The sequence below is a fragment of the Haemorhous mexicanus genome, chromosome 19, assembly GCF_027477595.1.
Source record: "Haemorhous mexicanus isolate bHaeMex1 chromosome 19, bHaeMex1.pri, whole genome shotgun sequence".
In the NCBI taxonomy this organism is placed as follows: domain Eukaryota; kingdom Metazoa; phylum Chordata; class Aves; order Passeriformes; family Fringillidae; genus Haemorhous; species Haemorhous mexicanus.
The window spans coordinates 6302189-6319921 of NC_082359.1; the positions used below are offsets into that span (position 1 = coordinate 6302189).

General features: G+C 40.3%; 1 protein-coding gene across 1 annotated transcript in view; it reads right to left on the reverse strand.

The window, feature by feature from the left end:
* PPIL2 (peptidylprolyl isomerase like 2) overlaps window positions 1-17733 on the reverse strand; it is a 68409-nt gene that overhangs the window by 44056 nt on the left and 6620 nt on the right. The window contains exons 6-8 of the mRNA XM_059863233.1: window positions 9493-9544; window positions 7243-7334; window positions 5696-5785 (exon numbers count right to left, since the gene is read on the reverse strand). Of these exons, the coding sequence (XP_059719216.1) occupies window positions 5696-5785; window positions 7243-7334; window positions 9493-9544 (234 nt within the window). The remainder of the gene's footprint in view (window positions 1-5695; window positions 5786-7242; window positions 7335-9492; window positions 9545-17733) is intronic.

Sequence of the window (17733 nt, forward strand, 5' to 3'; positions counted from 1 at the left end):
AAGGTAAGGCTATGAAAATTTTCTAAGTTTGAAAGTCTGTAGACATAGCACTTCAGGAAGAAAACTGTCTAAACATTAATAATTAGCCTGCCAAGCTCCTCTCACTGCATCCATGACAGTTACTGGGCACAGAATCAGAGCAGTCCAAACGAGATGCCACAGAGATTGGCAGACAGACACACTCACATTGTCAAAGCCTCAAGCTCTAATGAGTTAATTGCCTCTCTTGGTCAGAGAAAGGCTGGACTCATGGGGATGTTCCCAGTCCTGTTAGGATTAAGGCCTGGAGCCCAAAGACCTAAAGAAATAAGTTCAGTGTAAGGGCACAAGAACAAGAAAGGAAGATGAACCATGGCCTACTTTTGTTTGTCTTAGCATGCTTAAAAATATGTACATGAAACACCATGGCTGGCAGTCTCAGGGTCTTTCTTGTTAAGGTTACAAACCATAAACTTAAGTTTAGCAAATTACTATCACAGATATAGACTTCAAAGGGTTGCTAACTATCATCACTATTAAAAAATCTCATATTTTCCTGAAAGTGCATGAAATCTCATGTTTTCCTGAAAGCTGAGCACTGAAAACAGGTTATCACAAGTTTTATTCCACTTGTTTTTTTCCAGTTATTTTCTGGTTTTACCTACTTTGGGAAACAGCTTGAACTCTGTTATCTTTTGCACCACATAGAAGCCCCAAAAAGCAGGTTAAAACCAGCAGGTTTAGACTGTGTGATTTCTCTGAGTCCTGATTTCTCTCACCATTGGGTTGACCATGCTGCATCCCTTATTATGCTCAGGACTGTCAGCCTCGTAAGTTGATCATGTCCCACTTCTTTACCCTCTACTCTGCACCTCCATTGGTGCAGGATCCTCCCTCACAGAGACCTCACCCACAACCGTGAGGAAATCTGCTCTGACCTTCTGTCACACAAAGAGCAAATGAGGAATAGCTGAGGAGTGAAATATCAATTAACAGTGTGCAGCTCAGCTACCTCCAGTTCTGCTCATTAGCTGTGCTTCCTGCCACAAATGTCAGCGGTGTTGAACAGCTTGTTGGGAGCCATGTCTTGTCCACAGCTGATTAGGTTCTACAGAAACAATAAAACCAACAGAAGGAAGCACATATCACTATGAGGCTTTTTTTCCCTTTAACAGCAGCAAACCTGTTAGCATTTACCCAGACCTGGTGTTTTCTTCTCTTCCCCCCTCCATTTCTACAGTGCAAAAATGCATTTGTTAGCCTGCATCTACCAGGGAAGGCTCTCTGCAGGCTGCCACCAGAGCACTGTGCCTGCTACCCCTAGCACAGCAGGGCAGGGGCTTTATTGCAATTCCTTAGGCAAGGAGGAACTCCTACCTGTGCCTCTGCGTCACCTGCAGCACTGCCACTGAGCACAGCCACATTTCTCATTAAATCCCCTGCCAGCACACCGCTCAGCAATAGCTTTGATGAGTTTCTAGAGCAGGAATATATCTGCTGTAACCTCACAAACTGAAGTTTGTCTCTTGTTTGTGAACGGAGCCACAGTGGAGGATGACAAATTGACAGGATGCTATCAAATGGGATGTGAAAGCTGGGTATTTCAGCACTCTTACTTTGCTCTCCTCAGGACCTCTCACACTTGCTGGGATGGGAAGTCCACCATTGTGTCCAGCAAAGCACTACCTGACCCTGCTCACTCTCTAGCTTGAGAGTCTGGAGCAGACACTTGCTTCAGCCTGCCTGGTCTTATAAGGGGGAATTCAGAAGACAGGTATTTATGTGCTTGCCATTAAGTTCCACATCATTACACAAAGAATAATTTGCATAATATGGGATCGAAACACACATGGAATTTATATTCACACTAATTAATAATAATTTATACCAGATTTTGTCATAAAGATTTGACAGTAGACATTGAAATCTAGCAGTAAATTCCCCAAAATTTTACTTTGAAGATAATCTCAAATTAGGTTAAAGATTTAGAATTAACACTAGCTGAAAACTCATAAAACATAGGACTGGAAGAATTACCTAGATCTGCATTGAGGTCTAATGCATTATTATTTCAAAAGCTGTGCTCAATCCTACCTTGAAACCAACTGCAAAATGGTGAAACCAATTCAAATGGTGAAACCAACTGAAATGGTGAACAGCAATGTAGCAGAATGGCAAGCAGAAGAGGGAGGTAAGAACACTGCAAACAAGTATCAACAATATCAGCCTTTCCATTACAGACACCCTGTCCCCCAGATCTTCAAGTGCTTTACATCCTACCTTACCCATTAAGAGTAACTAATTAATCTTACAGTACTCTGGTTGTCTGTCAGCTGGAACACACTCATGACATTTCAAGGGATGCTGAGTTAGGCTGAGCTGATCATCATCAAGGAAAAGAATATAAGTGAGTTTAAAGTTGAGCAACATAGACAAAATACAACAGCAAATCCCATTTAAAAGAGACATGAACCAGTACTACTGGGAGAAAAAATATCTGAAATAATTATATGGACCGAGAAACTTGGAAAAATATAAGACCTGCACTGCAGAAGATGGAAAACTTGATTTGAATTTGTAGCAAGATCACAAAGCTAAGACAAGAAAATTTAAACTTCAGTGTAAAGAGCTACAGTCTAAAAGCCCAGTCATACCAGGAGTGCTGTATCTAGGGAGGGTATCATATGGAATAATGTCATGTGCATTTCTGTCATCATCAGCAAAATCCTAAACTAGAATCCATGACATCTTCCACCTGAATAGCCCCATTCCAGCACTGCTAATGTATCTTGCACACCAGGATATGGTATTACTCTTTACCTCCTGCTCTGACTGGCTGGATAATATGGCCATATGCTGATGAAAAACTGCCATGCTCCACCCCAGGACATTTGCACTTCAACAGGGGAAAAAGTAATTTCTGTATATGGGCTACGTGTAGGAAGCACTGCAGATTCCTTTACAAAGAGAAGCACACCATAGACCTAACACAGTATTATTAACAACTGAAGTTGTGATTCTGCTTTTTTTAGTTTCGAATTAAAAAAAAAAGTTGTCCTTTTTAACAAGTAAATAGCACATAAATAACTGCTACTAAATTCAAAGCAACCAGATGAGATGGTGCTTAGCAGAAAAGATAACAGGGCGGATTATGACTTGTATTTGAATAATGTTTAGCACCAAGAACAGGAAAAGCATATTATGCAATTCTGCCTCCTCTGAAAAGAGCAAATCTTTCTTGTTTTGCTTTTACTTGTATATGTTAGGAGAGAGAAGCCAAGTTTGAGGTCAATTACTATTCTGGTAAAATCCACGCAGACGTAGGATTGTCCTTTATGAATCAATAAGGAAAAATGTGATCATACAAATAATCTGTAAACATACACCATTCATATTTTCCACTTAGCACATTGTATTTCACTACCAAACACAGGTACCCCCTCTGTTTCCTAGGACATTCAGGGTCAGCCTCTGGAAATTCTATTTTTTATTGCTAAACACAGCTATTACAGACAGCCCTATTCAGCTGTTATTTGCAAAGCAAAGAATGTTTTTTATAGCAACTTCCTTTATATCTACTTTTTTGCCAAACAGCAGGGTCAGTGATACCAACTCAGTCTCAATTCCAGCTCTCTTGGATACCACAGCACTCAATTTACATGGGGGAATGAGAAAACAACAAAGTGATAAATTTCAACACAGAACTGAAAGGTTTTTAAGAGAAGGAGGAACTGGGGTAGAGCTCCGAAACACAACAGATTGCAGTCATGAACTCTGGCTAAGAAACAGAGCCACAGGTGGTGGAGCTTGGCAGTGTGAAGCCTGAAGCCACCACGCCGCCTGCAGTGTTGTCAACAAGAGAGCTCACAGAGGAGACATGGGTCTGTCTTTCAATAATTTATACGATGAAAACACTGTGAGAAAATAACAACTCATTTCTCTACCACATCTACTTAAGCAATTCTAAAACCCAGGCTAGTCATGGCACTTCAGGTTGAATCCTGGCCTCAACAAAGTCAGGGTAGGGCAGAATTTGAATAGGAGAAATCAAGCTCAACATGCAAGTTTGCAGTGGGTGTTGTGCAGTGCAGTCAATGGCTCTGACTTGTCCTTCAACAGCCTAAAGCCATTTCAGACTGTTATAAATAATACTGGAAAAAATATTTATAAACTGATCTAGCAAAAGGTCAAACTTTATCTGGTCAACAGCATTCAAATGGTCAAATCTCTTGAAGTCCAATCCCAAGATGGGGGTGTCTTTGCTATTTCTAAACTTCTTTAAGAAGAGTATAGCACAAGGCTGTACACTGCAGAAGTTAACACCAATCCACAATGAACTGTTTACTAAAGAGGATCAAATCTCACACATTATGAATGCCACCCTAAATGGAGGTGGGAGAGGTGCAGGGCATGTGTGGCTGTGACCTTGGACTGCACAACTATCAGACTCTACTTAGTTTCATATTAGACATATTCCTTCAAGCAAGACAGAAACTCAGCGTGTCAAGAATGAAGATGAAAAATACTGATAAAAACTCACATAGGGAATGACTACATTTTTAGATGTTGCACTTTGAGATTTAGAGCACTACAGCAGCTGTGAAAAATCAAAGCTAGGCAAGTAACAAGAACACACTCTTTATACATACATCCAATTCCAACCCTACAAAACATACCAAAATATTTTTTAGTGACTGCACATTTCAATTGTTTGTTCAAAATAACTTGGTTTTCCATACGGGTGCACAGACACATTTTTAGACACTTCTCTTTTTTTACTTTTCCAAATCCATTAGCAACCATGCAGTTACACAGAAATAACATTCTGTTGGGAGCTTTCAATCAGAAAAAAAGCTGTATTTTTTGCATCCATTGGAATAAAAACATTTTGCTTTGTTGCATTAGCTTGAACACCAACAAGCCCAAAGGAACAGAGGAAAAATATTTTAAAACATGCTGTTAAGCACTGGGGAGTAGGGAAGAAGGGTTACACTTTATTTAAATTCAGACATAAATGAAAAATATTCTTCTATTTGAATTAGACAATATTGGTCTTGGCTAGTGGCAATTAAGTGTTCATGAGATGCATACTAACTCATGATTTCAATAATAATGATCCAGAAATCTTTTCCCCCTGTTTTGAAATTATGCAAGCTTCAAAGCACCTACCTTTAAACAAAAGTTTTAGATCCTTTGATACTAAAGTTCATCTGTCAATAACTATCTTTTACACTGTAAAATTCACAATGCTCTTTTAATTTAGGTTTTGATTTTCTTAAAATCAGCAAAGAACCAACATTGGTATCTACTAAGAAGCAAAACATTCCAAACAAGCAATTAGAGAAAGTCCTCCTGCTGCCTTACTCTACATTTAGAGAAACATTCTATGGAAAATACTTTTCTGAACCTTTGACTCTTGTATACACCTTTGGAAGAGTAAGATGGACAATCCACTTCAGTCTTAATGTACCATGTCTAAAAGTTTAAATACTTTAGATTCTAAACATTGTTTCTTTGGATACCACAGACCATGTTACTACTCATCCAGATTGTGTCACATGGAACCTTTGTGGCTCATCTGATAACAAAGAAAATACAGTGAAGTTTCTCTGTTCAGCTACTCTAGTTTCCTGCTAGAACAGTGTAGACAGCAGCATTTCACCCTCTGCAAAACAAAACCCTGTGTGGGACAAGGTGTCACAGAGAGAAAGTTCACCTGCAGCGTGACGATGTCTTGCCGGGTGAAGGGCTCATCTGTCAGGAGATCCCTGTAGCTCTTTGGTTTTATGTTCAGCTGCTCAACTGCCTAACAGCCAGGCAAAAGACACAGATATCAAAAGTCTGATTCTTGTGTGTAAATATTACAAGTAAATAGGTGATATCAATAAAAAGTTGAAGACCAAATCATAAAGAAAACAATTTCACCCTCATTCTCAACTGGCATCTGCAATATTTTTAATGTGGGCTTTAACAAATGAGAAGCTTTTGTCTCTCATCCCTACAAAACTTGACAGTTTTGTGTGGTTTGCTAGGTTGTTTTTTAAGAAGAACCTTGCAGTCTCCATTCCATAGTTATGTCTATCATTCAAACCAAATTAATTATAAAAGTACTGCCAAAATGAAAAAAAAAAATCTTGCTTTCAGTTTTCTAAGCTCTTACCTGCAGAAGACCCCTGAATCTATCTTATTTATTCAAATGTCCTCTGTGGTCCTCAGATGGAAGTGATAATGTCCCAGTCCCTCCAGAAGTCCATAAATTAATTCCATGCTTATGATAAACAGTAACTGCTATTACTTCATGTGGTACCACATGGGGCACACACCCTCCTGGCACAGCCCATTCAGGAAGCCCAGTATTGCAAACTGCAGCAAAGACAGCAAGAGTTCTGCAGTACTGACCAGGGTTTAACAAAGACCACTCTTCAACTCATCCTGGCCAGTTAACCCCAGCAGCCAAAGAATGCTGCTTGCAAAAAGAACAGAAAATACTTTCTATTTATTTTCACCTATCTAGACTGCTGTCCCAGGTGAGGACAGCTCTACTACAGTACTACCATGATGAATGCAGCCTTTTCCTTGACTGCAATGGTTTCAACCTGTTCCTCCCTGAGTATCTGAATGTCCCATCAGAATTCAAAAAGATGTTCCAGTGTTCAGACTCTTTACAACACTGGATATAGATTCATTAATTGATGGATTTATTTGCTATTGAAAGAATAAATAAATCTTGCTTTTACAGCAAGGACTATGCAAAGAAGTCACGATTAAAATTCCACTTGGGTTTACATAAATGTTCACAAAACATGGCTGAAAATGCAGTTTGGGTGTCCATTAAGGCATTCTTTCTCCTATTCCCCCAGCTTCAGCTAAAATGCTCTTTTTTATTCACTGATATGAATAGAAATGAGGCAATTTGTGTTTTTGTGACGATGCTGTATCAGAAAGAAGACAATAGAAAATTTGCCTATTAATTTAACTGAGAAGCAAATAAAAGCTACTCATTTTGAAACACAAGATTCAGTACATGCAGATTAACTTAAGAAAAGGTTTTAGAAATACTATTTAATTCATTTTCTAAACTTGTTCCTCTTCTGAAGGCTAAAGTTAGACAACAATTCATGAAGTCAGTCTATCTCCCGTCCTTTAATTTCCCTGGCTGTAAAACAAGAATAAAATTTACTTGTTTTTCTAAAACATTTTGTGATTTTAATTGAAATGCATCAAGTACAAAATATTAGTAATGGAATGCAACAGAGGACCTACCTCATAGGCAAACACATTTCCAGTAGTCTTGATGGCCACAATATGGGAGTTATTGGTAAATACAGTAAACAGCACTGGACAGTGGTACTTGCCTGATAAGAGGGGAAAAAGCACACAATTCATATGAAGACCTGTAACTGTTTTGAAATAGCTAATTTTTCTGATCTCTGTGGATGATATTTATATTAATTTTTAATATAAAGTGCAACTTCAGTGGGTATTTAATGGTGTTTTAATAACATTTTGATTCTCCAGTGACAGAAAAAGCAACAGTTAGGAGAGCTATAGAACAAGCAAGGAAAATGCAGTTTTGAAATCTATTGCCTTCAATTTCCTAACACAGAACTTTGTCCAACTTGCTTGATATTTATGAAATACCACAATATAATTGTTACTATTGTAATCAAAGATCTATTGATAACATGAACCTTGTAACATGTCCATTGCTCTGTATCACTCTTGTGCCCAGGAATAAAAGTTTAGCTTATAGCCTACAGAAAAGCACACAACAGCTGTTGTGCTTGAAGCAGAGAAGAGCATTTTGTATTCAAATGTGGCAAGCAGAATGCCATTAAATCTAAACACGTTACTCAGTAAGGAACCCAGCTCCTGCTCTAATCAAGCTGTGAATTTTCCCAGGAGGGTCAGCATAAATATTAAGCAAGTCAACAGCAAGCAAACTGATGGGAGGCAATGTAGGAGGAAAAAGAAAAATGTCTGGATAATCACAGCAGAAAGCAGTTGGAAGTAGGTTATTAATACTTGATCAGTTTGCTAGACCTGGGGGTTTGGGTGAGATTTTTGAAATAAGTTGGGCCTATTTAGTTCTTTTTTTCCTAATTACCATTTGAAAATCAAAACCAGCAGGGAGGCCAGAACAGGCTGCTCTCAGCACCTGAGGGGACAGGGAAGGCAAACACCTGCAGAGACTGACCCCTCACTGTGCCACCAGAGGCAGCTCTGCCCCCTGCACAAGCAAAGCTGAGGACACTTTTGTTAATGCCACCAGGGCTGAAGGAAAGCCATTGCCACAAGGGACTGAAACTCAAGAAGTTTAGAAAGGGATTTTTGCAAGTGCCCAAGTGATGGAGACAGAAACACACTGGTAAAATGTGAGACCTCATTCCAGCTTTGTACAGAAGAACAAGTCACCCTATTCTGAGTCCCAGGAAAAGCAAAACTGCTGAGGGCACACACATGTTGATCTGGATAGAAAGCACTCAACTCATAAGGGATCACTGAATGTGAGAAAGTGCAAGGCCCAAAGATCTTTGATATCACATTTATGTGTGAACAGAGAAGATCCTACAACCATTCCACATTATGATTTAGATAAAAGTTTGCTGACAGACAGAAATGCAACATTTCATTTCTGGTTTTTGTTGCATTTTCCCTTGACTGGTTAATGACACAGAATGAAGGAAAAGGCTTCTGAGACTCTATGGCTGTTGTCACTCCAGCCCAGCACTGTGAGCTGGACTTCTTTAGGGAAAGCACAATGTCATGGTATCTTTCAAAAGCCTTGGCCACACTGACTATTGATCAACTTTTAACACCCTGCTCTTGAGACAGATGGAACTCAAGGCACAGAAGAAATCCATCAGCTACAGAAAAGAACTTGTAATCCATAGATTTTGGTAAGATAAGGAGACAGACACTCCAGAATTTTATCCCCACCTAATCTTAGCCATTTTCATTTCAAAGAAATCATTATCTGCTTTGTAGAAGATTAATTCATCTCCACTCTTCTCTTTTGTTGCTACCATGCTCTCTTAGGAGGCTGATTTTATATCTTGCAAAAATAAAACTCGAGGCAGCTGTCTTGTGTGCTTTTATTCATAAAATCCCACGTGTTTATTTAAGTCTAATCCCTTTTATAAACAAAAAGCAGTTTAAAACCAAGTGAACAGCAAATATTGCCACAGGCAAGTTGGAAATAAGATAACATTACAGAAATTTCACTTTTTCTGATTCTTTCCTTAAAGTAAACAGTACCTTAGTGCAGTAGTAGCTATAGTAAAGTGAAATTGCTGAATAATTTACAGCTCCCTAGTGTAAAGAAAAACAGGCATGGAACTTTGAAGGTAAACATATCACTCACAAGAAGCAATTATTCTACTAAAAAAAAACCATGATAGAGAACACAAACTACTTAAGTTCACCATGAGTAAGACAAACCAGAATTTATTAAAGCACTCATTAAGGAAAAGAACCCAACAAAACACCCCCACAGAAAATGACTGCACTTACCTTCACTGTTTTTAGCAAAATTCAGCTTTATAAGTGATTTGGCATCTAGTTTCTAAAAAAAAATAAAGCATTAAAAAGATTAATCACAACAGAATGTAACCATGGAAATAAAAAGAAACTGTAACATCACTGTTATGACTTCAAGAGTACATAATTTATTAATAATCTATTGCAGGTTGTCTGAATTATCAGAGCCCTGGGAATTCAAGTCACAGACCACAAAAACAAGGCTCAGGGAGCTTGAGAACTGGGATACATTTGTTTACAGGGCTCTATTTGACACAGGACAGTGCTAACTATGGGGAATCAGTCCAAGGAGTTGCACAACACAGCACAGACTGAAAGGGGAGTTGGCACGAAAGGCTAAGAGGCAAAGACCATTGCCACTGATCAGAAGGGACAATTCAGCAGAGACCTCTGATGAAAGTCATAAAGCCAGTAAACCATTCTGGCAATCAAGCTCGATGCCTTTTCTGAAATAACTTTATAGTAATTTTCCTTTTACTCAGGAAACGTGCAGCAGAGCTCACATGACAGCCAGCAACAATAAAGAGAAACGGAGGCACACGTTCTCTGAAGAGGCACTTGGGGTAACAAAGGGAGTCCCAGGAGGGATTTTGAGCCACCTAAGCCCCAGGTAACAATTCCACTGAACAGGGAACTGAGATGACAGCCAAGGCTGGGATAATGTTCTCCAGCTCTAGAGAGGACACTGCAAACTAAGCTACTCCAGCTCTCCCACACTTCATCAGAAGCATGTCCACGGCATTTTTCTGCTGCTCTCTCTCTGGAAGGTTTTCTGACATGGGAAGAGCAGAGCTGTCAGGCTGGCAAACATTTCTGGACAACCAAGCTGCTCCTGTCCTGCAGCCTTCCTTAAGGCACGGAAGCTGCACACACCCCCAAAATAACAGTGAGCCTTCAGTAACATGCCAGGCCCCCACTCATTCCATGGGATCAGTGTGTGATTTGGGTACATCACTGGCAAGACAGGACACATCACAACCCGGGTGACCTCACCAGCACAGCCCACCAGGATGGTCAGGTAGTGCTTGAATGTGGTACCCAGCTGGAGATGAAACAAGCTGCAAGGCTGAGTCAGGATCTGAGACTTCAAAAAAAAAAACTACCTTTGATTGTATCAGCTGTCAGAGACAGTTTCACAGCCAAATGGATCCTTAAAAGCACACACAGCACAGACCTTTTAAAAGAAACAATCGGTTCTCTTCTCAAAACACGCACCTGAAGAGATTAGGGAGGGTTTTTATAACCCAGACAGCTCTTTATAAACAGCTACAAGTGGAGATCTGCCAGCCCTGCAGCCGACACTGCTACTTCAATCATTATGGCAAAAAAAACAATAAAGAAAAGTGTGAAACTAAGTTAGTGGGCTTTCTGTGCCTAATCAAAATTCATATTCTTGGTTTACAGAGTACATGTTATGACAGCTGGACTCATTCGTTTATAGGAAGGCGCTTCTCAAATTGCTCTCAACCAACTGGCAGGCTCATTTGCTGCCAGAGAGGTAACCATCTCTCTAATTTATTAGCAGGAAGAGCAATGAGAGCTAGTAGGAATAAGATGGGAAGGGAAAAAAGAGGCCAGGTTTGGTTATATTTAGTTATGTAATAGAAGACCAGTACCGCTGCTTTTCCTTAAGTGGATTCTCAAAGAAACGCCCCCAAACCACTCCAGTATCTGCCCACTGCTGGGGTACAAGGAGGGACAGCAAAGGCAATGGCAGCAAAGGCAATGGCACTCTGAAATGCAGAAGTGAATGCAGAGCCTTATTTATTTATCTTCTTACAAGAACAAATTTATCAAAGAAGTAGTAGGGGAACTGCAGACTTGCCAAAATGAACATCTGATCCTGGACAGATCTGTTCAACCTAAACAACTATTAACACAAAGAAGCATCCATCTGTGCACATGTTGTGCAACAGCCCAAAAATTATGCTTCAGAAAAAGCTTCTTTACAAACACAACCACTGGAAACACTGATAATTTCAAGAAAGGTCCTTAAATTATCCTCCTGGCAGATCTGAGCTATGCCCAAAACACATAAGCATCTTTAAAGAAAAATGAAAACAGTTCTGTAAAGAAACAGTTTAGCATGACTGAAGATTCAGATTTATACCTTGACAGAAATTTCACAGAAAAGACAGACTAACTGCTGTGCAGACTTTAAAGGTAGCAAAAGCTGCAGTGCACTTTTCATCTGTCACCCTATGATGTATTGTTAGAAGTGCTGTCAAGTCCTTGGACTCTCACTTTGTGCCCAGGGAAATAGTATGGTATTTCAGGTCATATCTTTCCATAATATGGAAAAAGGTTATTTTTCAGCCTCAGTTACTCATGGTGCATCAGCTGCTTGTGCTGGATCTGCTCCCCACAGAGACCAGCACTTACACAGTCTTATGTCAACAGTAAATAAAAAACCAGTGATTGTCATACAGGAGTTAAAATACAGCCTGGAGTGAGAACTCTGTAGTGAAGTGCTGTATGAATATTACAAACTTTTATTGCCACAGGCTGGCCCTCTATCAGGCCTCTCTTGAAGAAGTGACCTTGGCATGTCAACTCATGCCCTTTGGAGCAGCTCCTTCAGCTTGCGTGGCAAGGTAAGAGGGGATTTAGTGTTTTGTCAAAGAAAATCTTTGGAGCCTCAGAACAGCAAAACCAGATGATGATGTGCTACAAAGGATTGCTCAGTGCCCAAGACCAGGCTACAGGATCTGGTAACTGCACACAGAGCAGCCACAGAGGAGAGTCCACAACCAGGACTTCCAGGAGGTTCAATTTTGAAACACCTACACATTACCCAGGAAAGTGTAAAAAGACAGGATATAAGCAAACTGTGTAATATCATTTTTTTCCTCTCAAGTTCTTCATTTCACATGAAAACAGGATTATCTTGCATGTGGGTGAATCTCCTTTTATTTATTCTCCACCAAAAGTCAAAGCTTTCCAAGCACCATCACAGAGTTTGTTGCCATGGAAATGACCGTTATGCCACAAATGGGCGCCGATCTTCACAGGAAGAGACAGCAGGAGTGAATGAATCCTAAAATGAGTTAAAGTACTCGTTTTCATGTATTTTTTATTATTAATAATGCTTAAGAGAGAACAAATATTGCATACATAGCTCAAGTTCAAAACTATTTTCAGCTTGAGTTTCCCTGACACACACCCACCATCCAGTTTCAGCCACGCTCCAGTTAAGAAAGCAAGAGGAAAAAAAAGTGTTTATTAAAAACACTTGATCTAATTAAATTCTAAATTCCTAATGACAATGAAAAGGCCACAAGCATCTGCCACTTCCCTTAAGCAGAAATAAGAGCCGCATATTCCCTTCTAAAAATATTTTATGCAGAAATACTGGAAAGCAGACGCATTTCATGGCACATAGTGCCAGCTGCTCCACAGCAAGGAAGGGCTAAAAAAAAAACAAACGCAAAACCGTGCGAGCTCTTTTCTCAGCTGACTCCTCTCTCGCAGGCACACTTCCACAGAGGCAGCCAAGGCTACTTTTGGCCATGACCTACTTTCCTGCAGCAGCGAGCAGCCCCGGCGCCCCACGCGCTCTCCTGTGTCAGCTGACAGCGCCGGCTCCTGCGGGATCCCGAAGGGCAGCAGCCCTCACCGATAGCCAGGCAGAGGTGATGACGCCACGGAGGTCAGTGGGGCACCGTGGCAGCTCCGGATGGAACACGCCGATTGTTTGGAATTAAATCATTCTCTGCCGTGGCTGGGTGCCTCGTGCAGATATGACCTACAATCCCCACGCATCAATTAATTACACTCGCTGAATCTCTTTGGTCTGTGGCTGCACGTCCTTCTTGTTAATAAGGCTCTGACCCTGCTGGATATGCACCAGCCTGAGAAGCAATCAAAAAGGGCTCCACTGATTCTCTACCCATACACGGGCAGAGTTGGTGACATGAGCACAGGCTGTGTTTAGTAAAGACAGACTTTCCCACCCTACCAACAGCAAGTGAGTAAGTGTTCAAATGTTCAGCACTTGGGGATTGGACCCCCTGACTAGACACACGGAACAGCCTCTGTCAGGAACACACAAAAATCCAGGGAGGCTGGTATTGGGGTTCTGTGGCCAGGTTTTGGTAGTGGGGGGCTACAAGGGTGGCTTCTGCGAGAAGCTGCTGGAAGCTTCCACTGTGTCCAGCCAGCTCCAGGATGGACATGCTGCTGGCCAAGGCTGGGACAATCACAAATGGTGGTAAGGCAGCTGGGATAACATATCTGGGAAGAAAATCTCTCCTGGCCGTTATCTCAATCCATGGACCCCCAGTGACATTTTCTCTCCCCTGTCCAGTTGTGGAGGGCAGTGAGAGAGGAGCTTTGGTAGTGCCTGGGGTCCCGCCAGGACCAGCACACTACACAGGGAAAAATTAACCTGTCACATCTGAACTGGCTGATATATGAGGTCAAAAATCATTCATAGCTGGCATGGCCATCTGATGGTTTTCATCCCACCAAAACAAGAAACACAGAGTTACCTCAAGCAGAAGAGAAAGCCAGAACAAATACTAATATTGAAATGCAGTGTTGCCTACCAAGTACCAAACTTAGCAACAGCAAATGAATTTTGTACTACATTCCTTGGTTCCTTTAAAGATGAGACCTGTTACATATAACTTTACATACAGCTTCCCATTTTAAGAAGCCCTCTTACAATCTTCCTTGCTATAAAATCTCCCCCCAAAAAAGTGGGGCATGAGTTCAATGAATAGTACTGGAATAACTCCATGTATAATGTTACTTATTTCAGATTTTGTAAATGGATTTAATGATGATAAAGGGCATTGGAAATCCTCAAGCCTACACATTAGGGTTTGCAACTGGAAACAGCAGCACTGTTTTAACAAAATAAGCCATCTATATGTATTTTAACAATCCATGAAAAATTTGGGGTCAGCAGTCAGGAGGACAGAACAGTCTCACAATTCCAGGTATCATTTCTATGTTTAATTCAACAAGAAAAATGCTCAATATTTATCACAGCTGCCTACCTAATGCTAAAAAGATACCCTCAATTCACATTCTTGGATGAAGCTGCTGTTTAACTGCAGTCTTCATGTACTGCTGAGCTAGATTGGTAATGGACACAGATCCTTCATTACACACTTCTAGACCACTGTATTTACATATTTAAAAGTTAATTAAACTGACACCATATGGTCACCAAAACCTTGTCCAGAGAACCATAAAGATATGCTTGATAACACACATGGTTCCCAGATACCAGCAATAATACTGCTCTATCAAAGAGCACATTAACAGAAATTACCATGAGAAAAAGACATGTAGCTGCATTGCAAGTTCAAACCTGCAGTCCTAATGCAGTCAAAAGTCTACCAATCCAGAGATCCACAGCCAAATACAGCACAGTTCAAGGAAAATAAAGCTTTGCAGAAGCACCAAAAATCTAGTCTCCAATTTTAGTGAAAAACAGGCAAGTAAAGATCTGTGGGAAACCTCATGCTGCATCTCATTTAAGGCTAGAGCGCTTCACAGCTGCTAGTTTTTCAAGTGTCACAGTCACAAAATCCCATCCAATGTGCACACTTACACCAAAACACAGAAAAGGAAAAGAAGAGACCATCTGTTCAGTCTGTAAAACCTAGATGTAAATACTTTTTTGCTGTAAGGGACATAATGCATTAGAAATAATGGTAGACACGTTTATCTGCCTGTGCCCAGAGGAGGGTTACTGGATCAAACACTGCCCACCACCACCACAGTCAGCAAGGTGTGAAGGAGGAACAGCAGCTTGGCCAGTGACTCATGACACTGGAGGGTTTTAAATGTCTTTTTTTGATAAAGCACTTGAACAGTAAGTAGAAGCAAATCTCATCTTCTTTGCCCTCACTGTTTCCCAAAGATACAGGGAATTGAAAAATAAATCCCCTTTTTAGGACAGATAAAGGCTAACTCTTAGTAGTGCTGGGTGCACTACTGTAAAACACACAAACAACTCTGGAAAAGAAAGAACCAGCTATCCATGTTTGTCAGCAACAAAGGAGAGAGGGAAATTTTCAGAAAGCCCAACAAAAGAAGGAGTTATCTGTCAGGATACAACTCAGTGGGATTTTCATCCCCTTGATCACCCCTGTGTTTTATGACCATTTCGTTCTGACACGTGACTTCATGGTCATTCCCCAGGGCAGAAACCATGTCCTCATATGTTTCTATCCAGGGGCCTTGAAAATTTATGGTCACTAGTCAAATATTAACTCATTTAGACTGTTGACTAAAAGCTAATAATTTCTGAGGTCAATGAGGTAAGACGACACGGCTCAGTTGCTGCATATTGAAGAGTTCATCTTGTTCAAAGTGGATTCTGGGCAGCAGCCTGTGTCTGCTGCCCCAGACAAAAATGCACCTGGAGAGAGATGCTTAATGACAACAGCTGTAACCACCCGTGTCTGAAAGGAGTCTGCTACTGCCCACAGAAATACAGGCAGCAACATTGAACTGGAACAACAAAACAAAGAAAAAAGGAAGAACTACACCTCATCCTGGTTAACTCGAACTTGTATCTGCTTCTGAAATGACCCAGCTCACCAAAAGAAAATGCAACAAATTCTCATTTTCTCAAAGCATCCTTCCTGTCTCAACACATATTGAAATAGTTTTTGGTTTTACAATATCATGTGTAATATATCAGATATTATCAAAGTATTTCAGGAAGAGATTAGAAAATATTCCCACCACTGTACCAGGCATTCACACAGCATTTACTGTGTATGATTAAGATTAACTCTGTTCAAAGAAGATAATATTAAAATTTAACAGATGTGGAGGAGAACTGTGACCATGTAGGTAGGGTATGGAGAACTTAAAGGCATGAAGAACATCTGAGAGGAAAATACAAGTCTCAACAACAGAAAGTCAAGAAAGCATTAAATTCCTCTGTGTGAAACACACAGCTGTAAACACTAACAGAGAGAAGCACAATTTTGGCACCGATACAAACGAGACTAAGCTGGTCAAACCCAAAATTTTTAGAAGATATGTATCAGGTGAAAAACCATCAGCAAAAACTCTCAGCAGCCATATCAGGCAGAAAGCAAACACTGGTTCAAGACAGAGCACGCAGTTTGCAAAGCAGACTGAGAGAGGTGAAGACCTCAGACAGTCTCCCAGTTTTCTGTTCCTGATCATTTCACTCCTCTTTCTGCAGCACATGAAAACCAAGATGGATTTGTCTGAATCATTTTTCAACAACAAAGCTCCCTTGGCTTTATTTCTGTAAGATTTGTTCTCTGTTCAGTAATAAGCTATTACTCACCCAGAACAAAACTGTATTCCCACCCCACACTGAAACTTTTCTTACAAATAAACAAGAAAAAGAATTTAATTTCAAATATATAGGAAAAATATGCTAAGTTAAACAAATGGGGGAAAAAGGGGGCAATTGACATTTAAACTTCTGCAATATCTGAAGACCTGACTGAGTTGCATCAGACAAATTAAGAAATATACTTTGAATTTCAAAGCTTAAGATGTTCAGACTTCTTCTGACATGTATGTGAAAGGAGTTCTCTAGAGAAAAATTAAAATTCTCACTTATACATCACTCACATTACATCCAAATGAGACCTGAAGTTACTGATCCACCTAAATGATCACTCATTTCCAAAGCCCCAAGGAGAAAACACAGCAGACTACTTGGATTTCAGGTGCTGTGCTCTGATGTTGAGGAAAAAACAACGTGAGAGGGATATGACTCATTCCTGAATTCTACATAATGAAAATTATCTCAACTGGTCAAACTATTTAGCTCCTAATTAGACAGTCCCAGACTTTAGATATGGAAAACTGATATGGACATAGCCTGCCCGTGTAAGTCTCTACAGCATTTTCCTGCTGGCATTTTGTACCCAGACAAAAGATGAAAATGCTCAAAGTAAGCACAATCTCTTTGGAAACAGTAAGTGAAGAAAACTTCTCAAGACAAAAAGATGAGAAAGCACAAGGAAAATCTGACTCCTGCTTCAACGTGCCATTTTTAGATGATCACCAGAATTGTGAGGTAACATCACCAGCAGTTACAGAAAGCTCTCAACAAACACTCTGAAAATGCATCCCACTGCATATTATCTATGGCTACTGCATTTTCCTGACAGTGTAGATAGACTGCTACATTGCCCTGAAAGAGGGCACCTTCAAACCACAGGGTTTTGTCTAATGACATCCATTATTTGCTGCTCATTATCT